Below are 27,413 nucleotides of genomic sequence, written 5' to 3' on the forward strand. Positions count from 1 at the left end.
TACTGGGAAAAGGCGGACTCTTCGAGTTTGCCGCTCGTAAAAATTAATTTAAATTGATTCCACTGATGAGCTGAAATTGTGGCTGCCTTTTGGCAGAAGAAACCTTCGAGGAACCTTTTAAAGAAAGAGGTTTGGCTTTAGGTGATTCGTAAGACTTATATTGCCTTTTAAATACTTATAAGTTATCCCTAAATGAGTTGACTTGTGCTCATTTTTAGCCTATAAAATAAATGAATCTGTTAATCGTAAATTATTTTTGAAAGCTTAAATATAATTTGTTATATTTGTTGTACGTTAAACGTTATCTTATCATGGTTTATAATACGATGTGCAAAATGGTCAGAACTATGCAAAAAAAATTGTTTAATGCCTTTCGTGCTGAATCTTCTGCGACCTTTGTTGGCACCTAATTTATTCATTATCTAACCATAAATTAAACAAGGCCTAAGCAAACGCAGCTGGAGTGAAACATTCACTCAAGTTTCGAGCTGAAACCAGTTATCATCTGAGCGAAATCTACGACTCAGTCGCAGTTTCTAAATTCGATAAGAAATATTCCGCTTATAACTCTCATTCGCACACTCTCACCTCCCTTCTTCGGGATACAGATAGATAGTTAGTTGGTCGAGCGAAGAAAGTGGGAGTACGGAGTGTACGAAAAGGTCTTCGAATTCGTCGAAAAGAAAGTGACGAGGTGGCCGAGAGGTTAAGGCGTTGGACTGCTAATCCAATGTGCTCTGCACGCGTGGGTTCGAATCCCATCCTCGTCGAGTGGAATTTTTTTTCAATTAGAATAAAAATAATATTAATAATAATTAATAAATCAATGTGTGAATTACGTTATGGAATATTTTAGCTAAGTTTAACTGTCATTTTATATAGCTATTTAAACTGGTTGTCGTTCATTTAAAAAGGTTAATGGAAAACTAACTAGATTTTTTGATCAAGAAACTGCTCTTGAATATTAGCTATACTATAACTATAACAGTAACCATTAATAACTATATATGTAATTGTTCCTATGTTAAATAGCATAATAATTTACAATCTTGACAATCTTTTTGATGTAAACATAGATTTTATGTAAAAGGTATTGATGTAAAAAAAAAATATTATTTAAATAGCTTTCAAATGTTGTTTAAGCAGCTTTAGTTTTTACCCATTTTGTTGGCCTAAAAAGGCAACCATTGAATTTTTGGCAGCTTTCGTCTCTGAGCTCGTTTAGTTTTTGGTTTTCCTACCTTTTGGTTTCCTGGCTGGAGCCATACATCAATATATTTTGGCTGCCTGATGTGCGGCTAGGCATATATATTTCCCCCCGCCTCCCTTGACTCATCTATAGCCTAACCCAATTGGCCATAACTTCACTTGGTCCTGATGAAAGTGGAGCGGCTGGGGGAATGGAATGGAAAGCAAATGCTTGCACAATTGCTACCCTCCGCACTTGTGGCCAAAAATCAAAATCTTAAAAAAAGCAAGCCGGCGAAATGAATTGGATTGAATTGGAATGGTAGGCGATAAAAATAAATCTTTGCGAGTGCGCAACGCGGCGCCATCAAACAGCTGACGTGCTGCATGGTTAAGGGAAGGGGGGAATGGGGGGGGGGGGAGAAGGGTGGGTGGGTTGTGGGTGGTAGAAGGGGGTGGCAGGGCAGACGGGTAATGATGAAATTGAATTGTCCTGGCTGCACTCGAAGGGCTGCGGGAAACTACTGCCAGCGCCATAAGTCATACATGGAGCGTTATCCTTGAGGATTTGCATGCTCCACAATTGAGAAACTGCGACTGCCACACTGAGCAAAATAATCTATATGTTCTACACCTAATAAAGGATTTTCAAAACATATCATGCAGTTATTTTATTATGTTTATCTTGGGGTATAATGCATCATTAGTAGCGAGCTAGTGTCAGCATTAATTATAGATTAAATAAATAGAACACATAACACAGGTTTTTAGCAGTGCCTAGTTGGGATTAGGGATTGAGGGGTATCACTTAGCTTGCTACCCCCATCCCCATCTTGCATGTATCTGCGACATCGAGCGATTTGAGTCGCCTTGCGCCAACTCAGTTCAAGTCACTTCAATATGCAAATGCTGCTCAATTGAGCTTGTCTTTCATTTTTATGTCCCCAGCAGCTCTAACCCTTTGCCTTTAAAGTCCTCTTGGCCGCTCTGAAACATTTTCGCCGAATTTTTCATCTTCCATCTTCCTTTTTCCATTGTGGGTGGGAGGCGAAGTCGCATCAACTTTCCCATAGACGCCATCAAATTTGATGCCTTTTCTATCGCTGGCCATTTTGCAGCGGGTTCATAAAAAGGCAACACACACACCACACACAAACTTAACGATATGAGCGAGAATGTTCATTGAAGAAGCTGCCATAAATGGATCAGTTCGGTTAGATGGGCAGCTTCTGGTGTCCGCCAAAGTGTGGCATTCGGACAACTGGAGGGGAAACCCTCTCAGACTTCTTTTCCATGGCCAAGAACATGGTGGATTCGTAGTGGAGAATAATGAGTTTTGGATTATGTTTAGTGTCGATTGTTTATGGTCAAATTTGCTAAAGAGCACACAACAGCTGAGGCGTTGAAAAATGGAAAAATCTAATGAATTCTGGTTGATGTCACATCATTATTTGCTGATTTCATGTGACAGGGATATTAAACTTAACAACGCATGCGTTTGATTGACCATTTCCAGCAATAAAGACACACATTTAAATGAAAGCCTTGGCAAATAACATGGCTTTTCCGTTTGAGCCTCTCCAATTTTATTAAAATATATAAAATATATATATGATATGGTATCAAGTGCTGAGGCCACATGTATTTTATACATGTCGAACAATGCCTATACATATTTTACTCACCATTTCCTACAATCCGAGTGATGTAATCCCTTTTGTAGGCATACAAATTCACCTGTGCGTCACTTTCAAGGTCGCAGCCCAAAAAAACCTTTCAATTTCAAAGAGCCCGGGGCCAAATCCCAGACCAGACACGATTTACACGGCTTTCACCCACGACACGGCAAACAAAAGGCATCCCAAAACCGTAGGAAAGGAGTAGGTCTCGAATCCCCACTTGGTCGACTTGGTTCACATGGTCGACTTGGTCGACTTGGGTCAAATGGACGACCCACTGCGATGGTCGATGGAGAGCTGATTGAATAATCGCACCGCCATGTGGGGGACAGTGGAACAAATCGCGTCTAATAGACTGATTAATATACACAGATTTCCAGTTTGGCCCAAGTCAAGTCAAGCTCGCCACCCACCCACTCCCCACCCACTCAAATCACGCCCTTCCTGCCCCGCCCCCTTTTCCGCATGTAACACGATTCGAGTGGATTAACTGCGCTCAAGTTGATTGATTGTTTAAATGATGTATAGACATTTGATGGTTTTTTTTTCGCCTGCTCGTTTTCGCCTTCTTGCCTTTGGCTTCTTTAAGTACACTTAACAAAATATTTATTATATATTATATTTACATTATATATATAGGCTTAATAATCACTAAAGAACAAGTTTGATTATAAATTTCTAGAATAAAATACTTTTAAATCTAACAATCCTACAGGAAACTGGTTATCTTTCTTTTAAAAAGCAATAAAATTCCGCAAAACAAAAGAATTTGCTGAAAAGATATATTATGCATCCTGATAATGAAGCAGCTTGTGTTTTTTTCTAAGTGCATTCACAGCTCACACTTCTTTTGTGTTTTCTGCCAGTCTGACTACCGCTCTTCTAATTAGTAACATTCAGGCGAGAAATTAACTTTTGAAGAATTCTGACTCTTTTTTTCGCCTTTGATTTTGGCAAACTTTTTTTTCGGCTGGCGAGCACATCAAATTGATTGAGTGGAGCGAAGGAACAAGTTTCGATATTTTCCCAAACGGAAGTGGCATAATAATGAAACAACCCTTTGATAAGTTATGAGGAAAGAAATAAAGCATAATTTGTATGGAAATTATAAGTAATGTTATATACTAGGCGGATGTCCGGATGTGCTCATTGATTTACACACTTTGCAAATACCCCGCAATAATTTTGTTAGAAAGTATGCCTCACTCAAGTGGAAATGAAAGTGTGCCAGAATTTGGGGGAGATCATTGCTAGTTTATGATAAATATAATATGTAACTACTTATACAATAGGCGCTCGTTCAGCAAGAATATTATTGTAAATATGTAACATATAGTGAGCTGAAATAACAGGTATCCCCGCGTGCATCAACTCGTTTTTAGATAAAGTAATGGTGTTCCGCTGTAAAGTATGCAGTGCCATTTACCCTTTATTATCCTTGCCACTGCCACACCCACACAGGATATATGGATGTACGTTTAGTGCGCTCTCACTCTGCCCGTGAGCCCATCTCGCTCCCACTTGGAACACCTTAGAGCGGATGCGTAGTTTGGTTATAAAAAAGAAATATTACGCATTATGCCAAATTGGCGGAGACTGTCGGGCGGCAATAATAACGTTTAGAGTTAAATGCATGACACAATGGCAGACAGTTTTAGTGTTCGCCGGTTATAAAGTCTACGAAAATACGCACTCCCCTCGAACGTAAGGGTTATGCTATGTTACGAGTATATACTTATATCCTTATCGATAAGGAGAGCCTCGCATGTTTATGCACTTTGCGTCTGCAAAAGTTCCTCACGCTTATCGCAACTTTTTGGTTTTCGCTTGGCACTTCTTTTCCAGCAGGTGAGATTGGGATGGATTGTGGGTGGAAAAGTGCATAAAGTAACAGAGTAATGTATTGAATGTAAATTTGCCATTTAATAGAATGGTCAATATATTTTACTAACCTAATTCTAATTAGTATTTTATCAGGGAAAGGAAATTCCTCGAATTTATGCAGCTTGTAATATCATTTATATATTTATTATTTTCATAATTCGTAAATCAAGATTCTGAGCCACAAATCCTGAGATAATTTACTTTTCAGAAATAAATTGATCAGCAACAAATTCCTCTTACCTTCGTAACCATTTCTCATGCTGTTTGGCCCACTGCCTAAAGCCATTAATCTTGTAGGCGGTCAATTGTCTACCTTATAGGTTAAGTATAGGTAACGTATGTAAATGTTAACCGGCACTAAAAATGAAACAATGCCGGCAAACTAACCTACTGCCAAATAAAAATTTATTGAGCCAACACCGAAACCCAAAACCACTGGCAAACGCAGTCAGTTCATAGGTATGTTGTAAAGGATGTTTGGAGTCGTTTCGCCTAACGACACCAATAAAATATTGAACAGGCCATCGATAACCGAAAGGAGTTACTGTCAACGAACCCTTGAGACGGTGGGAGGTGGAAAATGCTTGTGGGTGGGAAAAGCGCTTACGTCGATATGGCAAAGATGACGATTAAAACAAATTTCCACGACAACCTGGCGCCGTTTAGCCAGCGGAAGGAAGCGAAATTGTTAAACGCAAAAGTTGCAAAATGTCAGGGATACATTATGGCCGGGAAAGGGGAAGGGGAAAAGTGGGCGGAAGATGGGGCTTTACGACCGACAAACTCGAGGGTTTGCACCTTCCTTCTGCGGCGAGAGGAGTGGGGAGTCGGAAGTGGGGGCAACTTGGCAACTTGCAGACAAGTTTTAAATGAATGAGCAGCGGCTTCCGTTCGATGCGTTCCAAACTGGCCAATGCCCAGAGCCAGAAGGTACACTCGAAAAAATGGAAGAATTTTCAAAAAATATATAGATACTTTAAGCGAAAAAACTGGACGCTGCCTATAAGATTGCTCCCAAAGAGAAGCCTTTACTTTTTGAATCTTAAAATCAAACTAAAATAGGTAAACATAAAATTGCTTAAATAACAAACTTATTTAATAATATTTGAAACATAAACTTTATTGATTAGTGCAAAAGATATTATTTAAAGTGTAACGTTTGTGCGTGTATGAATCGGTGGAATCGGTGGCTGTGTGTCCTGTGTGTCCATCCTGTGAAGCATGACAATGGCCAAAAGGATGCTTCCTCGAGTGGCGACCACTTGCCAATTGCGATTATGGTTTATGTACACCCCGATAAAGGTCGTCAATAGGTCGCCTTCGCCACACAAACTCACACATGCCTCAAGGACCCCAAGGACCCAATGCCCAAACCCAAATGGCCAGCAACTGGAAGTATCCTTGCAAGGAGTAAGTTTTCCTACTTCGCTATCTGTTACAGCTGGAACTTTTGCTGACCATTGGAGCGCCTTCAATGGCTCAATTATTTGCCCCAATCCTCGTTTCTTTCTCCAGTTGAGTTGGTTTGATTTCGGTTTTTTGGTTTGCTCCAAGGATAATTTGTCGTGGCGTCAGTCAAGCGCTCACCCATAGACATAAATATTTAAGGACACACGCTGGATTTGAGCCGGGCTTTCGAGTGTTATTAGCGTAATTGAGTTTGCTAGCCAATTATGCATGCAATGGGCCAGAAACGCCAACGTTCGCCGCCCCAAACACCGAAAAACCAAATACCAAATACCAAAAAACTGAACCAAAATTTAAAGAGCGTCCTTGAATCGCCGTTTGAATGGAAAATTCGTTGCGTTGCAGGAGGCGAACGCGTCGTCTGTGCAACAGTTCTTGAAAATTGCATTTTCTTAATTTATTTGCTATGCTAATTTATTTATTGACTGGCCACGAATGCCACAACCAGCCCAATGTCATTTGGCACAGACGACACGGCCCATGGCATCCGGAAAATCACACAGACAAGTGCATAATTTTGGCCACATAAATGTATTTATTTATATACCAAATGTGCATGTGCAATGTGTACATTTAGTTAGCAAAAATCACACATTATTTGTGTAACTTGAATGCCACTTTTATTAGCTCATGCAATTTATTTCTTACTTTTTTTTAACCAAGTAAAAACATTGTTCTCTCTTCAGCAAAGCACTTTATTTTCCAAACTAAAGCTCGAGTACTCAATGCTAGCATTGCGACCTCGACTGTAGGTGCAGCCAATTGCATTCTGCATTCAGATCATGAAGGGAATACCCCAAAATGAATCAGGAAGTGTGTGTGCTTTCGTGGAGCCAGCAGAAATGCTGATTTTTGGAGGAGGTGTGGCAAATTGAGCACATGTTCATTGCCAAATCCTTGAATTAAATTGCCCATGGACATCAGCAGTAGCATTCAGGTGTTCAAATTGATAATCACAAAATTTACATTCGAGTGTTGGTAATTAGAATATTGAAAGACCAGGGAGAAGAAAGTTTCAAATATAGCAAATGCAAATAAATTAAAGACTTTCTCGGACGTAAACATAATATGTTCGTACTCTTTAAAGTATCTAAAGAAAGGCACAAAATATGTTTATATGTATATATGCCCATATCGTTTTGAAACATATCAGCATTTCTTGAAAATCGTTTGAAACATATAAGCATTTCTTGAATCTTAAATCGTTTTTAAACATATCAGAATATCTTGAGTCTTAAATTATTACACAATCCTCATAATCCTGATAACTCATTTATGGCGTGTCGTCTTTGCTATCTTTGTATCTATAGCGCACACTTAAAAAGTTGGCATAAAAAGAACAGAAACCACAACCGCCCAGAAAAGATACAATAAAACCGAGTGTAAAACGCAAAAAGTAACCACCAAAAAGGGAAACAACAAAATCGGAGAAATGTTCGCCCTTCGCAAAGAAGACAATGCAAGTTAAATTACGTCACGCAAGCGAATTTAACCCCGAAAAAATGGCCAAAAGAAAGAGATACTGTGTGAATTTTTGGCTGCCAGCACCAACACACACATGAGCACACACCACACACACACACCACACACACAGTCACAGAAACAGGAACAGGATGCCCCTGTGGATATGCAACGCTCAATTTGCCATTGCCAACCACAATGGCAACCGAAATTGGCAACTTAATTTATGTGCTGCGCTAATTAGCACCATAATTTAATTTCCCATTGGCAAACGGAAAAAAAAGTGGGGAAAGCGAGTGGTGAAAAGCCGGGGAAATGGAAAATGGCAGCGAGCTGGGGACGGCCAAAACGAGAACTGGGCTAACAATGCAATGCCTGTTGCTGCCAATCACACATTTGCTTCGTTTTAACTGAGATTTCGCGGGTCCACAAAATTCATTTTCCCTCCTTGCATACTCTTCATTAAACTCTTCATTAAAAACAAAGTAGTTGATACACTCAGTTTTAGATTTAAACATTAATTTTTAGGTTTCAACTGCTACCATAAAATGTATTTTAAAATCTTTAATAAAATGGCACTGTAAAATATATAGAATTTAAAAAGAAACCGGGCTACTTTACTCGAGATATACATACATTCCCATTTTTAAAGGGTATCAGTAGTTGAGTTACTCGAGATATACATACATTTCCATTTTCAATGGTATCAGTAGTTGAGTTACTCGAGTTATTCATTCCCATTTTTAAAGGGTATCAGTAGTTGACTTTTTTGAGATATACATTCCCATTTATAAAAGGTATCAGTAGTTGAGTTACTCGACATATACATTCCCATTTATAAAGGGTATCAGTAGTTGAGTTTCTTATTCATATTGCGATCACTTGCGCTCCGCATGCGAAATTGCGACGAAAAACCCGTAGCTGCCGAAATCAACTCGGATTAAATGCAGTGCACATATGTCGCCACCCCGTGGATCCCGTTTTTTTTCGACCCCCCTTTCGAACACATCGCACCGCCCACTTGGGCACACGCCCCCTAACAAATGATGTTGACCGCCCATGGTCATGGATGCTAATTAATCTTGATTTTCAGCCCGAAGGAGGCGAAAGCAGGAGGAACTGCGAGTGTTCTTACGTCAAAGTGACAATTAAATTAATCATGATGGCAAACGATTATGTCAACAGGACGCAGGACGCAGGACACTGGACACAGTGACACACACATGGAGTAGAGGAGCGAAGGCAGGGGAGGCAGGGGAGCAGGACTAAAAAGGATGTCGCACATTCCATGGGAGCAGCAAACTATTCGTGTCTCTGCTCTGCTGCTTCAAAATCTAATTATAGCCGGACGAGCATCAAACTTATAATTAACATTTTGACCGCAGCACAAAAATTGGAATGTGCGAAGAAACGAGAAAAGCGCCAAAAGCAGTTACTTATGTACATACATATGTTGCATGTGCGAGACATTTTTAATTAGTTTTGCGGCTGACACATAAACTTTGGCATTAACTTTAAATTTAAATATGTACTTGTGCCAAACGCTTTTTTGAAAACAGAAAACTGAGTTAATATCTAAACAATAAACTGAATATGTAAATGGATGATGCAAAGTTTTCAAGGCCTTATGCCTCTGCTTTTTTTGTCAAAATTAACTCCGTGTAATTTATTGTTATAAAACATGACACTATTTCTCACCGTTCTGATGATTCTACTGTTTCTCTGGTTGTAAGTGCACAAACATTGAAGTACAATTTTTCAAACTGCGCGCGCTTTGAAACAGGGCTGTCGTGTTCGATTAAAAACAGCCGGGTGGCAACGCCGCAGTTCGGCTTAAATAATATTAAAACATTTTATTTTAACGCAAGCATTAAGAAAATATTGAAAATACCAAATTTCGTGAGTTAAACCACAAAGAAAACATTAAATCCTATAGCGATAAAACAAAATAATCATTGAGACAAAATTAAATTATGTGAATTGCGTTATCGCTAGTAGTCCATCGCTAATCGCACGAGGTGAACAAATCGCAAAAATTTCAGAACGTTTATTAAATAAAACATACAAAAAGGTTTGAAAATGACGGAAGCAGAGGAAATCAACGGCAGAGAAGAAGTGGAGGATGATGAGCAGGATCAAAAGCAAAAGAAATCCGACGTGAAACGACATGACGACGGCGCCGCAGGTAAATACTCCACATGCCCCCCTCCCTCCCATCCCCGCTCTCTTCCACTACAAAATTGCAAAAAAAAAAGTGGCTTCTATGCAATATCATGAATTAAAGTGTCCGTACATTTTCGTCGCTTAAACTGAAAATAAGTTCATTTTCATTTTAAGTTCCAATAATAGATAATATACCAAAGTGTAGTAATAAAACTAAACTTTCATCTTGCCTTTAGACTTGGAACGTGTTACGGATTATGCCGAGGAAAAGGAGATATCTGCGGCCAACATTTCCAGCGTAAGAATCTTTATAAGCTAGCTAATATACAAACTATATGGTAATTATATCTGTCCCATATTGTTTACAGGCTGTGGAACAGTTTGGCAACCAGCGCAACAAGGAGAACGAGCTGCGAGTAGCCAAAGAAAAGGAGCTTCAGAAGGTCCAAGTCAAGAAGGAGGACATTGAACTGATTGTACGTATGCGGAACTAGTAGGGATTGCGTACATTATAGATAAGCTCCAAATCCATCCGATTTCGAGAAATTTGTATAAGAGCAAGTGACCATAGTGTGGTCCAATGGATGTCCTCCTTCTAAACACCCTAAGTAATGGAATATACTTTGCTGTTTCAGATGAACGAGCTGCTGGTTAGCAAGGCGCATGCCGAGAAAGTGCTCCGCGAGCAGAGCGGCGACGTGGTGGCCGCCTTGGAAGCCATCATCAGCAACTGAGCTGAGGTGCGAGGTGCTTGGGGAACCTGGACTAATCGCCGTCTGTTTCTTTTATGTAGCGTAACACTGCTTTATTTGTACATTTATAAACTCTAGCGAAGAAAACAAAACAAAACTTTTAAACCCACAAGAAAAAGTTGTAGTCATTCATTTTGGATTTATAATAACTTGCAATTTTATTCTGAGTATCGCCACTGCCCATGCGCTCGTGTCCTTAAGAAAAACCAGTTGACAATTTGACTATCAATATGTGATCATGCGTATCCGTTATAATTTATATTTATAGTTATCCGATTTCTAAATGAAAAAACAAGAGTCCTTCGTCTCAGCCTCCCACTTATACTCGTAAATATGACTTTTTTGGCAGTTGCGTTTGCTTCGCTTTCACATATTGCCGATTGCTCTATAGAAATGATAATGCCGATGGAACGACCGTGCTACCAAACGTTACTAGGGAAAACCTGATGCCTCATAGCAGCTCTATGCGTTTCATTCCGTTTCATTTTTTGGTGGGGGGAGAGAGGGAAGGTATTTGAATAGACATATAAATTATGAAACAAAACAGACAATGAAATTCATTTATAACAACTAAAGCAAAGTATTATGTAGTGACTACAACCCAGTTAAGGTTTAAAATGGGGGATTTGGGGAGTAGGTTGTTTTCGTGTGATAGCATTAACTAAATTATGTGATTAAATACTTTTGCAGATTATCGCACGAAGGCGTGTTGATGTTCTGCGCCTTTCTGTACAGGTCCCGATCGCCAAAGGTGCGCGCCTTGCCCAGCATTGCCTCGCCTGAAAAACATTGATGTTAATACCAGTTTAGTATAGCATAACTTGCTATAACTTACGATAATTCCGCTCTCGACTGCACGAGTGTTTCAGATGATTGACGAAGTCCTCCTCCACAGATTCCTCTAGACGGGCTACAGATCCCTGATACTCTGAATAGAAGTTGTCCTTTACGTAGTATGGTACCTTTAGGGAGTTTGTCTCACGCTTCACAGAATATTTACTGCAAGTTAAAATAACCAAGTTAGTGCTTAGTTATGGAAGGACTCAAGCTTTCGCTTACTGAGAGGGTGTCAGGCTGTACATGGGGTCCGAGATGAAGAAGGACGACATCATGGAGAGTCCGATAAGCAGCAAGATGGGCAGCAAGTTGACCAAAGCCGAGGAGTTGTTTCCCTAGATAGACAGAAAGAGGGCAGTCGTATAAGGTCCACAGAGTATCTAGCCTCTAGCAATTACTTCTCGATCCTCGCGAGCCTGATGACGGCGCCGCTGCTGCCGCATGTAGACATTCTGCTGTGGGAACCCGCCGTTGAAGAACATGTTGAACAGCTCCTCGGCACTGATGTCAGCCTGGAATCCACGCGAATATCCATACTCGTTGTTGTAGTACTGGCCATGTCCATGGTGTCCGCCACCACTGTTGCCGTGTCCATTGTGCGACTCATTGATGCCATACAGGTCGTAGTTCTTGCGCTTTTCGGCATCCGTAAGTACGCCAGCAGCATTGCCAAGAGCCTTGAAAGCCTCCACCGCTCCGGGAGCCTTGTTCTTGTCCGGATGCAATTGCAGAGCGAGCTTCTTGTAGGCCTTTTTGATCTCCGAGTCAGTGGCCGTCTTGCTCACGCCCAGTACTTCATAGAAGTCCTTACATCTAATGGACAGTAAATGCAATTAGTAGTAGTTTGGCCCAATTTGAATAGCTACATATATAGAATGGTACCTACTTTTTGACCTTTCGCACAGCCTCCAATTGATCATTGGTGTAATCTGGGGCATTGGAGCGGGAATCCGAGTTCACACGTTTCCTAGGCCCGCTGTCCTTCTCATCGCTGGGAGCCGCTGTACGGGTTTTGCCATTGCTGCCGTTGCCCGGAGTGCTCTTCACCTGGGCAAGTAGCCCTACAAGATGGGAAAAGAAACACGTCAGTAGGTTAAAGGTCAGTGGTCATATTATGCTATGGCAGGAGTTATCTGCTTTTAAGCTTTAAAGAGCCTTGATATCGCAGGTTCCTAAGGTGCTGCAGAAACGCTCTTCTAAAGATAGGAATAGTAATGAATCTCTTGAATCTCTTCCATCACTAAAGCAGCATGTTTATAACTGACACACACCCACACCCACGACAGGTGTGGAATACCAAACATATCTTTCTTGTTTCTATAGATAAGACCGAACGCGTATGATAACCGCACTTTAGAAAGTAAAGGAAGCATGCTTGACAAGTGAACACGGATCAATTGATATGGGGAAATGCGGGTCAATTGAGCTAGTCCCTTTGTTATCAGTGTACTCACGTTTGGCATTCTCCGTGGGAAAGAGTTTCTCCGCCTTGAGAAGGAACTTCTCGGCCTTTTCGAATTTTCCCTCGGCGAGCGCCTGGACCGCGAAATCGATGCACCGCTGGGCCTCGTCCTTGTTGCCGTCCATGTCGCCTTTTAGTGCGTAATCACTAGTTTTAGCTAGTTAGTTAACTACGTGGTGATCAAAGTAAATAGTGAGGCTCCGCTCTCTTTATTTGTGTGCGTGAGCGTGTGACGTCCACGGGCTACGCAAAAACACACACGTACGCCTGCTGGGTTCTGGGCTCGTAAAGCCTTGAAAAATACGGCTCGTTTAGCCTGTCGCCGTGCACCTTTTTTACTGAAAATTTACTTTTCACTGCAAATTCAATTTAATTGATTTTATTCGCTCAAATTTTTCGTCAGCCGAGAAAAACATGGGAGTTGCCACCCGGTCTAGAAAAAACACCAACAGGGCTGCATTCACCTGCGGGTGGTGGCATTAAATAGCTAATTGTTTAAGCTAAATGAATGCTTTAATGCAGTTATTTCAATGTGCATGAATTGTGATATTTATTTTGAATTTTTAATTGCTTTAAACATATTTCCAGCAGTTTTGTGAAAATCATCAACATAACAACTAAAATGACCTCTACATACTTTACATATCTAATAATAATATTGTTATTTAATTAGACCGTACTTAAAATTGTTAGTCAGTCAAGGAGCCTGTGAAGCCAATGGAGTGCAAAAGCTTTTTAAAGAAGTTCTAAAGAAATACATTTTAGAAACCAGCTATAAAATAGTTGGCTGCTAAGCAGCCAAAATTCGCCAACTGGCCAGTCAGAGTTGCATTGCCGCAGCGTTGCCGGACCGCCGGCGACAAACATATGTATGCGTCCGTGTGGGTGGTAGCGTGTGAGTGTGTGCCGCAGCATGGGAAGCGAGTGATTCGCTGATTCGCCAAATTCGTCGTATTTACTTGTAAATTTGCAAAGTAATAGCCAAGGGTCGCCGCCGAACGAGTGCAATCGAATTAGCCGCGAAAGAGCCCGTTAATAAGGTGCATTGCGGCCGAAAACGTCATCGCCGCGAGTGCGACAGTGTGCGTGTCCCCAGTGCGTGCGCGCCCGTGTGTGTGTGTGTGCGTGTGTGTGGCGCAGTTCACACAACTTGGCCTGGAAAAAGTGAAAGAGTATTTTTTTCGGCCATATTGTGTTGTCATAGCTGGAAAAAGTGCATTTTCCGGCCATATGGAGATTGTGATCATATGCGAAAAAGCATTTGATTTACTCAGAATCCCCCCAATGCCGAGTAAATAGGGCGACTTATGTAAAGCGGAGAACAAGAAACTATTTACATTTACAAAGGTGCGTACGCGCGTGTGCATGTGTGAGTGTGTGAGGGAGAAGTGCATCCCAATTGAAATGTTTGTCCATATTTTCATTCCAAATTGCACGTTTATTAGAGGGTTTACATGGTTCTATTGCAAGACTAGGAACTACTTTTTTAGAGACAAACGGACGGGAACACCTGACTTGGGCATCAGCGGTATTCCATACACGCCAAACTCAATCTCACGCTTTTCCTTCCGGATCTCCAGATCGAAGTTTGACAAAATCTTGGCAATCGCTATCTTCACATTCACCTTTCCCATGCGGGCGCCTGCAAAATAGAGGGAAATTTCTTAGTTTACATGGGACATTCCTAAAGATCAGTTTTATCTAGTGGAGTTTACTTTTGCAAGGAGGTATCTATAGTATTATAACTTTGATTTCTCCCTATTTGATTAAAAGATTTCGTACCGATACACATCCTGGGTCCCTCGCCAAATGGCAAAAAGGCCGCCTGGTTGAAGTCTTTAGCATCCTCCAGATAGCGTTCCGGTCTGTATTGCAGCGGATGGGGGAAGTACTCCTCATCCCGGTGTATTCCGATTAGGGAGATTATGATGGGCGTACCCTTTCTGATCACCAGCTTGCTATCGGGCACAGGATAGTCATTGGTGCAGATTCTGTTTAGCAATGGCAGAGCAGGATATTTGCGGGCAGTCTCTGTAGGAAAGTTGAAATTATTGTACCATTTAATAACCAATATGTAGAGCAGTAAACTGTGCGCGATCGATATGAAATATGGCATGCTATTAAGATCTATTATATCATTAGAACTTACCGAGCACACAGGCCTCCAGGTACTTCATGTCCGAGATGGCGTCGTATGTCAGTCCGCCGTGCTTTTCGATGGCACTGCGAACATCCTCCTTGGCCTTCTCCATAGCTCAAAGAAGCTGGGTCCGCAAAAATCGAATTTTTGAAATTTGAAAGGTGGAATCGTTTGCCCATCGTTTGCCCATGTTTGCCCACCAATTAGTTTTTTTTGCCCACGTCCAGTTTTCGAGATATGAAATTTCGAAAAATTTCGAAAATTTTCGAACTTCAAAAAGTTGTCTTTTTTGAACTTTTTTTTTTTTAAATCGCAATAACTTCGTTTGCCCACGTTTGCCCACCCTTTAGAATTTTGAAAAAACTTTTAGTTTAGAAAATATAAGCACTTAAGGAATTAGGCATTTTCCATACCTCAAAACTAAAAATTTTCAAACAAAATCGTTTGCCCACCCTCTAAAAATGCTTTTTATCGTTTGCCCACCCTTTAAAAATTGTTTTTTTCGTTTGCCCACCCTTAAAAAAAAATATTTTCGTTTGCCCACCTCTTAAAACTAAATATTTTAAAACAAAATCGTTTGCCCACCCCCTAAAATTGTTTTTTTCGTTTGCCCTTAAAAAAAAAATATTTTCAATTAAAAATTACTTTCAGTAAGCTGTGGCGCCAATTCACACGCACACGTGGTACTTGCCGCATTGACAATACATACATACGTACATATTACAAAAACATTATGGTGTATTCTGCTTATTCTTCACTAGTTCCTTATGCTGAGCAACAACAATTTCATATGCTTAACAGTTACCTCGGTGTCCGACTGAAAAGCTACATTGCTAAAAATCAGTCGTATGTTTCGTTGCTAGCAAATTGGTTTACATACATACAATCCAGAAAAAACAATGACAATTGTGTTTGCTTTACCATATTCTTATCCAACATAATTTGGAGTTTTCATAAGCTTTAAAAATATGTATTTTCATTTTTTATTCAACTTTATTTTTTCAGTGCAGATAGCAGAACCGAAAATGTGTATGTGTGTTTTATTTATATGCATGTGTTGGTTCTATGCAAATACACCTCCGGTCTTTATTCGTTTCTTGGGAGTAAGAAAGAGAAAGAGAGAGTATTTTGCCTAAATTATGAGATTTATTTAAATTTTGTTTGAAAATATTTTTTTAACGGTTTTAAAATATTTAGTTTTAAGAGGTGGGCAAACGTTTTTATTTTTTTTTAAGGGTGGGCAAACGAAAAAAACAATTTTTAAAGGGTGGGCAAACGATAAAAAGCAATTTTAGGGGTGGGCAAACGATTTTGTTTTAAAATATTTAGTTTTAGGAGGTGGGCAAACGTTTTTATTTTTTTTTAAGGGTGGGCAAACGAAAAAAACAATTTTTAAAGGGTGGGCAAACGATAAAAAGCAATTTTAGGGGGTGGGCAAACGATTTTGTTTTAAAATATTTAGTTTTAAGAGGTGGGCAAACGAAAATATTTTTTTTTAAGGGTGGGCAAACGAAAAAAACAATTTTTAAAGGGTGGGCAAACGATAAAAAGCAATTTTAGGGGGTGGGCAAACGATTTTGTTTTAAAATATTTAGTTTTAAGAGGTGGGCAAACGAAAATATTTTTTTTTAAGGGTGGGCAAACGAAAAAAACAATTTTTAAAGGGTGGGCAAACGATAAAAAGCAATTTTAGGGGGTGGGCAAACGATTTTGTTTTAAAATATTTAGTTTTAAGAGGTGGGCAAACGAAAATATTTTTTTTTAAGGGTGGGCAAACGAAAAAAACAATTTTTAAAGGGTGGGCAAACGATAAAAAGCATTTTTAGAGGGTGGGCAAACGATTTTGTTTGAAAAGTTTTAGTTTTGAGGTATGGAAAATGCCTAATTCCTTAAGTGCTTATATTTTCTAAACTAAAAGTTTTTTCAAAATTCTAAAGGGTGGGCAAACGTGGGCAAACGAAGTTATTGCGATTTAAAAAAAAAAAAATTCAAAAAACTCAACTTTTTGAAGTTCGAAAATTTTCGAAATTTTTCGAAATTTCATATCTCGAAAACTGGACGTGGGCAAAAAAAACTAATTGGTGGGCAAACATGGGCAAACGATGGGCAAACGATTCCACCTTTCAAATTTCAAAAATTCGATTTTTGCGGACCCAGCTTCTTTGAGCTCTTCTCCATCACTTCCGGATTTTGGGTTAGCTCGTATAGCGTGAATGATGCTGTGGAGGCTGTGGTCTCGTAGCCGGCAACGTAGAAGAGGAAAAGCTGGCCGGCAATCAAATCCTTTGACATGGACTTTTCTCCGTTCTTAGAACTTTCCGCCGACCAAACATTGTCGTCGGTGTTGACCTTTCCCTGATTGCGCAGCTGCAGCAGAAGTTGCAGCAGATCTTTGCGAACTATATTGTTCTGTTCTCTGAGATCGACGGTTCGGTTGGACAACTCGCGCATCCTTTCTGTCGCCTCCTGTTTCCAGCCGATTTGGACAAAGAACTTCTCCAGGCTTAAAGGGTTGAAAGAAATAGGTATTTGTGTCTAACAATGAATTCAACTTAAACTAACCCGGGATACAGGAAACTAGATGCTCCACGAATTATATCTTCGAAGTTGTTTCTGTTCACTTTTCTGCTAATAACCTGGAATTCGTTGTTGGGGTCCGCGAAGCTATCAACATCCAATCCAAAAATAGTCGTGGCTATAATGTCGATGGCGTATCTAAAAAAATAACAAATAGTGTTGTTTATTAGCTGCTTATCATATCTGTTTAAGTGCATTTGGCAACGGTCATAAATTTAGAATGCATTATGCCAGTTCCTATTAAACTATTGCAAGTTCCTAGGAATGATGAGATGAGATGATTTATAATCACCTCTCAATCTGAAACTGTTAATAGATTGTCCAAATAATAGCCGGTACTTTAGTATTTGTGAAAGTTAAATATGTTGACTCTTTGTAATGCAATTAACATTGCTAATCTAATCACTTACGTAGCCATAAGCTTCTTGAGTTCCAGCTCTTTGGCGCCCGTCTGCGGCAATTGCTTCTTAATGCAGTCCACCAACTTGTCACCCACCGAATTTGAGGTCTCGAACATGGCCTTCAGTTTTCCGGACGTAAACGAGGGCGTCAGTTTGTTGCGTAGGGCCCTCCAACTGGCTCCCTCCATTTGGAACAGGCTCGCGGACATGGGATCGTTCTTCTCATCCACATACACCCCACGATCGTGGAAACTGGCAAAGTCCTTGACCAACACATCGTGGGCCAGTTGAGCATCTCTAATCAGCAGGGCCGGTCTCAAAGTGAGATACATTCCGATCACCGGTTCCTTCGTCGAATTGTACATGTCGTAGATGGCCATTCCGAAGGATCGCTTACCCTTTGTCACGGATTCCAGGGCACCGAAGGGGATGCTCGCCCCCGTCGACGGAAATCCCTTGCGATCCCAGTAGCTAAATGTCCACTTGAGGTAGACATATAGCAGCGTGACTGCACCGATCAGTAAATATATTCCGATCATATTTAATCTTATCTGTTTACTATGTCCGCACTTCTAGCGTTCTAAAACGCAACTGACTTGTCGTAGTCGCCTGCCGATTTAAAGTCGTTAGGTTAACAAACAATTTCGCCATATGGCTAGCGTGATCATATTATCTTTCGGCTCGCTTAGGTAGGTAGGTAGCACTTTCTGTTGACCCACTCGGCAACCCTGACTGCACTGGTGATATGGCGAATCTTTTAGAGATAATGATTGAGAACTTGTATTTTTATATATTCCTGAGGGTGTACTGTAATTGAGAAGCTTTGTTTTGTAAAGAAACTTTACATGCATAGATCTACACCGACTGCATCTTGGGAATTTATAATGTCACTTCACTCAGTTTTTCTAGTCTTTTTTCAGTACAGGTAGTTTATAAGTCGGGACGAAAATCAATTGGTTTAAATTCTGGCAATGCTTATCTTCACATATGCTGGAAATTATATAATTTGCAGTATTTCATCTTTGAGATACTTTTAGATCTATATCATGTGATGGTTTCCTAGCAGATGAATTGCTGTTTTTGACATTTTCCTTTGAATTCTTTGTCTGATAGCCAATGCGATAGGGAAAATTATCGGAAAGAGAGATTACAATGGTTTTTAATATTTTAAATGATAAACCTCTCAAAATACGTGTATATTTAGAAACTAGGCCATAATAATCCATCCCTTATATAATCACTTTCATTTACTTGAAAGATGTACCTATTTTGAATGAAGCAGATAAACTGTTTACCTTATCAAGCACTGAGGCAAATTGATATAGTGTTTGGGGTGTGCCAAATCGGATTGAGGCGACTATCCCCATGTTCTGTGACTTGCACACATCCCTACATGCAGACCAACTCTCTCCGCCCCAAAAACTTTCCGCTTGCGGGTACTGCCTGTTTTGACCCGCTTTGTTGACTTTGACGTTTATGGTAGCGCTCTTCGATGTTCAGGTTGTTCACTTGAGAACTTTGTGCTGTCAAAGTAATTTGTTGTTGTTCTCCGAATCGTTGTTGTTGTTGATGTTGTTGTTTTTGTGCAGCGAGTGGCAACGACTTTGGTTAAGTATGTAAGCAGCCCCACACAATGGAAACAACAATGATATTAAAACAACAACAACATGCGGCATACGAAGTCAAAGACGTTGAACCGAATCGTGTGTTTCTGTTTTTATATATGGGGTTTTTGTTTCTGAAATTCTCCGGGTGTATGCAAATAATTCTAAAAATACAGTACAGCCGCGGATGCTTTAAGTCTAATTCGAAAGGAAACTCTAAAATGTGACAGGTCTTTCAAATCATTGCATTTTATTTTAATACAAATGGATTGTTTTCCTTTTTTGTTGTTAGCAAATCGAAGTGGAGTTATTTTAAGACCATTTGTTTCTATTGTCTTGCTCTTAATTGTTAGCAACCAATCAAAACCAGATTTAAACAAGTTCGTTTTATTTGTTGCACGAAATTTATTAACATCATTAAATTAATTAGTATATAATTGTCAACATTAATGCATTTCTTGCCTTTTTCCAGACATCTTGACTCGCTTGGCTTCGGCGTGTAAATTACAGGAAGGAACAGCAGTAATAACTTAAACAAGGTGAGTTTCTTTGCCAGATCTCTGCAATTAAGTCGGGATTACTGGTGCGGTCAGTGGTTGGCAATGTTTTCAATTGAACAGTGCCATCGGCAATTATTAAGTCATTAATACTGGGGGATTAGCTCTCTCTCTCTCTCTCCCCTCTTATCTCTTAGGCTGCTGACATGCTCCCCCTTAAATAGCCTTGATAAGGGCCTTGATAGTCGGCAGCCACCCCATGGAGCTTTTTGTGAAGTGTTGTTGCCTTGGCCTTTTACTAGCTAAATAGTAGGAGTATTTTAACCCGAAAAGAAGTTTATAATGAACCTAATTTCAATTTACCCTAGGTAATGTGAAACTAATATATCTCGGTTAATAGGAAAAATATATATTTTATCTATTTTCTTATTGGATTTACGTGTTACTGCAGTCCAATAGGAAATATTATTTCTTGCTGCTGAAATGTATGCAATCTTATAATAATTTGTAATTCAGAACAAGTGAAATCCCATTAGATATCCAAGTTTCAGTTGCCTAAGAACACGCAATATATATTATAGCTAGGTCTAATGATTTTATTTATAATAAATAACAAAACTAAAAACAAAGTTAAATAAGAATGAGGCCTAGACACATTTTTCTTTGTAATTTGAAAAGGAGTGCTTATGCATAGAAATTATACTATCTTTGTATATTATCTTTTTTCATCAAATTCCATTGTGAGATGTAGCTACTTTTGCAGAACTTCACTTTTGTAGTTCGAACTGTGGTTCTACGCTCTCAAAAAATGCTGGACTCCAAAGCTCCGATTCGCGCTCTCCAAAGCTTTTCGGCAAAAGCAAAACAAACACACAATGTGTGAAGCAAAACAAAAAAATATATATTAAGAAAAAAGCTCTTCAGTCGTCAGCTGCTGCGCGTAGCGAGTAGTAGTTTGTGTGTGCTTTCCTCGGAAAAATAATCTGTGTTGCTAACCGATTTTCCCATTTAACACCCACAATTCGCAACGGTAAATGGTCAGGCGTAACCAAGAGAGTGTCGAGAATTTTAAAGTTGTCGAAAAACGGCAGTTGCCTTAATATAGTGCAGTTTAAACGAGTGACCTTAATCTAAAAGCCGTAAACCTTAAAATATATTAACATTTTTCGGAGTTCAAAAACACGCGCAATTAAACACACAAAGTGAATGACAAAAGAGCTTTGGCAAACTCAACAAGACAACAACGACAGGCCTTAACAACTTCCTCAATCTAACGCCCTTCGAAATGTTTTAGGCTACATACGTACATATATATATATACATATATATACACAGCTATATGGAAATAAACCCAGCCTCAAGCTCGAAACTCGAGAATAAAGCGAGCAAAGAAGCTAAAAAGCAAGGCAACTTTTTCTATATATTTGAGTAGAGTCGGCTTTTTAACACCCGGCACGGGCTATTGCTTTCTCGTTCTGTTCTACCACACGCCCCCTCCCTTTCGCACCACCCCTGAGTAGCCCACTCTCTCTTTCTTTTGATTGTGACGCAAATCACATGTTTATAATGCCGAAATCGAATTTGATTAAATTTTTATTAACTGGTATATGTTTAAAAAACAAAGCTTTTCGAGCGGCAGTGTTGCCAGATGGGTAGGAAAAGTCGAAACAAAAAATATTACCGAAATAGCATTGACATTTTGAAAAGTGCCAGAAAGAGAGGGCTAGCTTGGGTGTACTACACATGTTTGAACGTGCAACGAGCTTTTCAGTTCGTACAGTTCAATTAAAAACATGTGCTGCCCCCTGTCCAATATTTTTGTTTATTGTTTATAAATGAGAGAACTTTGTGCGCCCTCTCTCCCTCCCTCTCGCTCTTCGCTGGCAGCCATCTCGCTTGCACTTGCGGTAAATAAGCAGCTGAGGTCAGCGAGCAAACGCCGGCGCAGCTTTTCTCTGTGTTTGCAAACACAAAGTGGTAGCTTTTTCACTTGCGCAGGTTGAGAGCTTTTTGGGTTTTTTTTCTTTATTTTTTCTATATTGTTTTTTGTATGTATAAAAGTGGAATCGAGTGATATAGGAAGAACCTTGTGTGCTCATGACTATGGAATGGAATTTAGTGTGTGGTTTTTGTTTTATTTAATTTAGTTTCTCCATCCATCATGCTTGCTCTCATCTATGTACAATGTAGTATTCTTTCTCGCTGTAGTTTTTGGATAGCCTCTTCTTACAGCAGAAGAAGAATCTTCCGCCGAGGGCATCTTCTTCTAGCAGCAACTTGGGGCGTCAGTGGTGACCTCCAAAGCTGCTTTTGCACTGATTTATTTTGCCGGCCAGCTGCGGAAGCGTTGCTTCTCTTTATCTCTTTGCTTCTCCTTTAGTAGTTTTGTGCTTTTTTTTTTGTTTCGTATTTATTGATTTCATTACTATTTGACCGAGGCTGAGCGTTTTTTAATGCCGGCAAGCCATGTGCAAATGTCATGAAAGAGACAAACGCATTGCGGGTGAAAGAGGCAGGGCTATATACATACAAATGTCTTTGTTTAATTTAGCTTATCACACAAAATTCTGCTGATAAGTTTTTTTTTATTTCGATGTTGTTTCAGTATCTTTTGTTGCTGGCTTTATTTTTATTTTGATTTGGCATTGAACATGGTACGCTGGTTTTTTCACCCTTCTCTTTCGGTGTGTCTGTGCGAGTGAGAGTGAGCGAGACGCGATTATATTTGTGAGCTCTTTGGCTGTTTTGATAATTTCGCGTGCAAATATCACGTATACGACGGTTTGCACCGAACTTGGTCATTATATGGACGTACACGTTCGCCTCGCAATTGAATGTGATAAAATTGATGTGCCATTTCTTGGTATTCTTTGTATTAATGCGTATCTCAATTTTCATTTTTGGCAGAGGTGTTTTCTAAGAACATTGCATATTTCAAGGCGTGCTGTCGTTGTTATTGAAACTCCAAAGTCAAGCTGTCTTCAATTTTGTATTAATCACTTAAGTTTTTACTAAATTCTCCTTGAATTACCCAGATTAAAAGCAAGATGACGTTTATGTGCTAACAATTAATACAAGATCTTTGAAAAGTGCCAAAAACAAGAATTATCTTAAATTTAGTAAATTAATTTAAAAAAATCATCGGCATCTTGGAAAACTCAAAGCAAACGTTTTGATTTTCCATTTGAGTTCCGTGTGGGAAGTTGTAGCAGAAAAACCTTCAAAGTGGATACCCTGGCGTTGCCTCTTGGAGGGCTATCTCATGTTAGAATGGCTCTAGCCAGGTAAGAACTACCATCCGATAAATTCATTTAAACCAGATCATAAGGGAATTCATAATTTATTATTATAAGGCTATAAGATAGCCGGAAATTGTGTTTCTATCCTCATCGCGAAAAAGAACAACTACCGCAGATAATTGAACTTGTTGTAATTTGTATATTTATGTGGGTTGCTTTAGATACATGGGTTTGTAAATGTAAACAAGCCCAGTTGGCTTAGTCGTAAATTGCCCGGGAAATGTAAAAACATTCATAGGATTCGATGATCTTTACGGACCAATTAGTGATGCCCACGCTAGTAACGAAAATTCAATGTCGTCGCAAATGGTGATTACCGTTAAGCTATGAAAAACACATCCACAATAACAAAAAGCAAGGCGAGTGCGCGAAATCGAGGAAACAATCAAACGAAATGTGCAACATTTGATGCGCTCGTGTGTGTGCATTGCATTAAAATTCAGGGGCAATGCCGTGCCTAGATGTAATTACCGTTATAGTCAAGTGCAAACCATATGGCAGATAAATATCGCCTGACCCCTCGCTTTCAAAAAGTGTAATGAAATACGAGGAAAATAATGGAAATGCATTCAGAGTATGAAAACGTTCACAGAAAATAAAAAAAATAATATTATAAAGGGATCTAAGTTGATCCAATTCGCATTTCAAGCTATTCACTAAATAAAGTAAAAAAAAAGTGGTAATATATTTATCATCTGTGTAGAAGTAGGCGCAATGGCAATTTTTAACCTTTTCTTTATCAGAGAGAGAGAGAGATAGAGAGAAAAAGGTAGATATATTACCCGTTAAAGGGCTGTGGGTGGTGAAGTGAGTGAGAGGCTAAATTGGCCCTTGTGCGCTTTACTTTCACGGACTCGGATTTCCAAATGTTTATAGCATTGGATTTCCGATTTCCACTATTTATAGAGAGAAAGTGGCCAATGGATTTGAGTGATCTTTCGCTCTGTGAATGAGAGGGCGAGAGGGAAAAGTGGGCGTGAGAGCGAGTGAGCATACAAGCCTCGTGCTAATTCATTTTAATTCATTTGACCGAAGGTGAATTTGCTGCGGGTGGGAGCGAGAGCGGGAGAGGAAGAAGAAGCAGGGCGCACATGTGCACTATAGTAATCTCTCTTCCACTTTGTTTATGTTTTGTTTTTGTAACGGGTTATTTCAATTGTTGTAGCTGAAACTATTTTTTTTTTAATTGTCTATGAGGAAGTGTGTGCAAGCTCTTTGTAGTTGTTTTGTACTTAGTTTTTCTCGTTTTTTTTCTATTTTGTGCGAAGGTGTTTCCATTTGTAATTACAATTACATGCCTCTGCCTTCGAGTGTGTGTGCTGGTATGTGTGCCCGTTTGTTTGATGTAATCATGGGTTACAAAAGCGTTTTGCTATTGCTATTGCTGTTTCAATTTGTGCGATAAGGTCGTTTTGCTCTATGATTTTGCGTAATTACATTTGATAATATTTCAATGTGAAAACCTTTGCGGGACCAGGCATATGAGGGCAATTGCAGTTGACTCTATTGTTGTAAATGTATCTATATTCATAATCAAGTGGAACTTCCTGGCATTTGCCCGTCAATATGAACAAATTATATCACATTATTATTATGCATAATGCAACTTGGGATTTCTTTATATACTTTAATACAAAGAAGCGTTCTGATAATAATGAGCACATACTCTTTGAGTTTCAACAACAGCCTTGATGGTCTAAACGATTTCTTTATTTTAATTTCAAGTTACCCAACAATTGGCTTAGCTGAGGAATTTCACCGACCAAAAGATGACATTTTCCAAACATTGCCCAATACCTTTTCTTGACACATTCAATATGCCGTTCGGCATTCAAGGTTCTTTGAGTTTGTCGCATTTGTGACACTGAGATTGACAGACAGTCTGTGTAAGTTGATGGCGAACCTGTTGAAGAGCTTTTCGGTCCCATGGTTTTATCAAATTGACTGGGGATGGGGAAATCAATGTGGTCACTGAGAGTGAAGGTTTTACCCTAATAGGCCAATCCATAATTTTCATTCGAGCAGAGACCAGAGACCCTCAAGCTCTGTCGTTTTCGATTGATAAAGGGTAGAGAGCGTGGTGAAAAGAGCCCAAAACATTCGCGTTCTATATTTATATCGATGACATGATTTCATTTCAATGTTCATGCCACAAAACTCACGATTCCGCGCCCGATAACAATGACACAATTCATGTGTGTCTGTGTGGGTGTTGTCGCCTCTGTGCGTTTGTGTGTGTGTGTGTGTGTGTGTGTGTGTGTGTCTAAGGTTGTTGTGGCTGTTGTTGTCAGCCACCCGCAACGAAGCTACAATCATTGACCCTCATGCCTTCACAACTGGCTAACACTCACATGGACTCGAAACGGTGAGGTGTGTGCTTTTGTGGGTGGAAGGGAAACTAACTAACTTATTGATTCAAAATTTGTTGGCCATATACACATGTATCTACATACATACTTTGTAGGCCTATCAACTGGCAGCCTAATTGGTTAAGCGTACCAAGGGTATTATGATGTGATATGGGTCGAGGCGAAATTAATGGATTCTCATTCAGAAACAGATACGGATACATTTACAGCTATCAACCCAATTCTTTCAAGAACCTCATCAGAGCTATCGCAACGTTACATTATCAGTGACGTCTTTGACAGTTCGATGGCAAATCGTGGTATTTCAATTAGAGTTTTGCATTGGGGTTTATGTTGCCTTTAATCAAAAATCGAAAACGAAATACACCATTTTATAGCTGGATGTTGTTCGACGTTTTTGTAGAACCAAATATAAATGACCCTGATATTTATTGGTATTTGAAGGCTGACAAAATGAGGTATAGCAATGCAAACGTTTCAAAGTTGAATGGACTATTGGAAACATATGGATCGTTTCTGATATTTGGTTTGTTTTCAAGCTCGAAGGTAAAGCAAGGAACTTATAGATAGAAGGACACAGGTATTTGAAGGAAATACATGAATTAATATGAAACTAAAGATCTTAAGCAATTTATGTATATCTTATATTTATAAAACTATCAGATAGATTATTATCAAATATTTAATAGGTCAATTATTAGTCGCCTTCATCTGGCCGTTAATTTGGATTTGCTTAAGCGCCCCAATCGCAACCAATCTCAATTACAGCACTTCATTCTCGCCCGCAATTCGCAATCCGCAATCGCATTCAAACATTCGAATGCGAAACAACAAACAGAAATGTTTACAACAAAACGCGACGAAACAATGCACACAGTCGAAAGGAGGTGGAGGCTAAAAGCAAAACGCAAAACAACGCAGCGGAGCAGAGCGTCGGCAGAGCTGCAGCCGAGCCGTGGCAGCGCTGCCCAGCGACAAAAATGCAGCTGGCTGAACTGAAAAGCGTTGGCGGCGTGCTCGATACCAAAGCGTCGCTGCCGCTGTCGACGTCGCTGCCAGGCCTCTGCTCCGATTTAGCCTCGTTACAAGCGGTCGGTCGGTTGCTTTGGAGGTGTCAGCTGAGGTGCCAATCTTTCGGTTACAAAATGATGTCTGAATCAGGCCTATAAAATGTAATTAAAAGATGAATAATGTAGAGGTGTTTCTAACGTTGGTAGAAGAATATTACAAATTTGTGTCTGTAAAAAGTTAGGTAGAAAAGGTAGTGGTTACTATTTAAGATATATTAAATGGGCTAAAATCGGGTTTCTTATACCCAGATTTATTGGGTATTTTAAAAAGGTTTATCGTTAATCCAATGATCATGTTAGCTCAAATATCTTTATAAAAAGATCTGGAAGAACTATAAATCGCGAGAGGAATCCCTATTTTCTGCAGTGCACCTTGGCCGCGCCCTCGCAACGCTGGCTGCGCAGCCGCCCTCGCATGTGGCCACAGAAATCGAAATCTTAGCCCCGAATTCGTCACCAACTTTGGACACCACTTACATGCCGCCAACGCGGACTGCGACGACGACGGCGCTGCCGGCAGCGTGTACTACTTTTATTTTCATTGAAAACGTTTGCTGTAATGT

At 39.8% G+C, this 27,413-nt stretch overlaps 4 protein-coding genes and 1 non-coding gene across 7 annotated transcripts in view; 3 read left to right on the top strand and 2 right to left on the bottom strand.

The window, feature by feature from the left end:
• The first annotated feature begins 688 nt into the window (after positions 1-688).
• Trnas-gcu lies at positions 689-770 on the top strand. The gene has a single exon. It is a non-coding gene; the product is annotated as a tRNA-Ser (tRNA).
• An 8,784-nt stretch (positions 771-9,554) lies between these two features.
• LOC120452561 (huntingtin-interacting protein K) lies at positions 9,555-10,712 on the top strand. Its single transcript, XM_039636841.2, has 5 exons — positions 9,555-9,697; positions 9,751-9,864; positions 10,079-10,140; positions 10,211-10,318; positions 10,478-10,712. Exons 2-5 carry the CDS (start codon positions 9,759-9,761, stop codon positions 10,574-10,576), a joined length of 375 nt encoding a protein of 124 aa, XP_039492775.1. The 5' UTR covers positions 9,555-9,697; positions 9,751-9,758; the 3' UTR covers positions 10,577-10,712.
• A 14-nt stretch (positions 10,713-10,726) lies between these two features.
• On the bottom strand, positions 10,727-13,332 carry LOC120452560 (dnaJ homolog subfamily B member 12). 2 transcript variants are annotated; one of them, XM_039636839.2, is made up of 7 exons: positions 12,886-13,332; positions 12,318-12,492; positions 11,830-12,244; positions 11,654-11,766; positions 11,430-11,593; positions 11,277-11,373; positions 10,727-11,056 (listed from the first exon to the last, which is right to left on the bottom strand). In XM_039636839.2, exons 1-7 carry the CDS (start codon positions 13,016-13,018, stop codon positions 11,014-11,016), a joined length of 1,140 nt encoding a protein of 379 aa, XP_039492773.1. In that variant the 5' UTR covers positions 13,019-13,332; the 3' UTR covers positions 10,727-11,013. The 2 variants fall into 2 exon arrangements, with proteins under 2 accessions (XP_039492773.1, XP_039492774.1); XM_039636840.2 differs by having other exon boundaries at positions 10,727-11,373.
• Positions 13,333-14,180: 848 nt separating this feature from the next.
• LOC120454372 (protein roadkill) overlaps positions 14,181-27,413 on the top strand; it is a 62,416-nt gene continuing 49,183 nt past the window's right edge. The window contains exons 1-2 of the mRNA XM_039639606.2: positions 14,181-14,240; positions 20,088-20,154. The gene's annotated coding sequence lies outside the window, so the exon portion shown is untranslated. The remainder of the gene's footprint in view (positions 14,241-20,087; positions 20,155-27,413) is intronic.
• LOC120454374 (probable cytochrome P450 6d5) lies at positions 14,311-18,607 on the bottom strand. Of its 2 annotated transcripts, none has more exons than XM_039639610.2 (6): positions 18,021-18,607; positions 17,596-17,748; positions 17,203-17,536; positions 15,043-15,136; positions 14,676-14,924; positions 14,311-14,535 (listed from the first exon to the last, which is right to left on the bottom strand). In XM_039639610.2, the coding sequence occupies exons 1-6, from the start codon at positions 18,548-18,550 to the stop codon at positions 14,372-14,374; spliced, it is 1,524 nt and encodes a 507-aa protein (XP_039495544.1). In that variant the 5' UTR covers positions 18,551-18,607; the 3' UTR covers positions 14,311-14,371. The 2 variants fall into 2 exon arrangements, with proteins under 2 accessions (XP_039495544.1, XP_039495543.1); XM_039639609.2 differs by having other exon boundaries at positions 15,043-15,145; positions 17,212-17,536; positions 18,021-18,606.

The sequence above is a fragment of the Drosophila santomea genome, chromosome 3R, assembly GCF_016746245.2.
Source record: "Drosophila santomea strain STO CAGO 1482 chromosome 3R, Prin_Dsan_1.1, whole genome shotgun sequence".
Lineage (NCBI taxonomy): Eukaryota > Metazoa > Arthropoda > Insecta > Diptera > Drosophilidae > Drosophila > Drosophila santomea.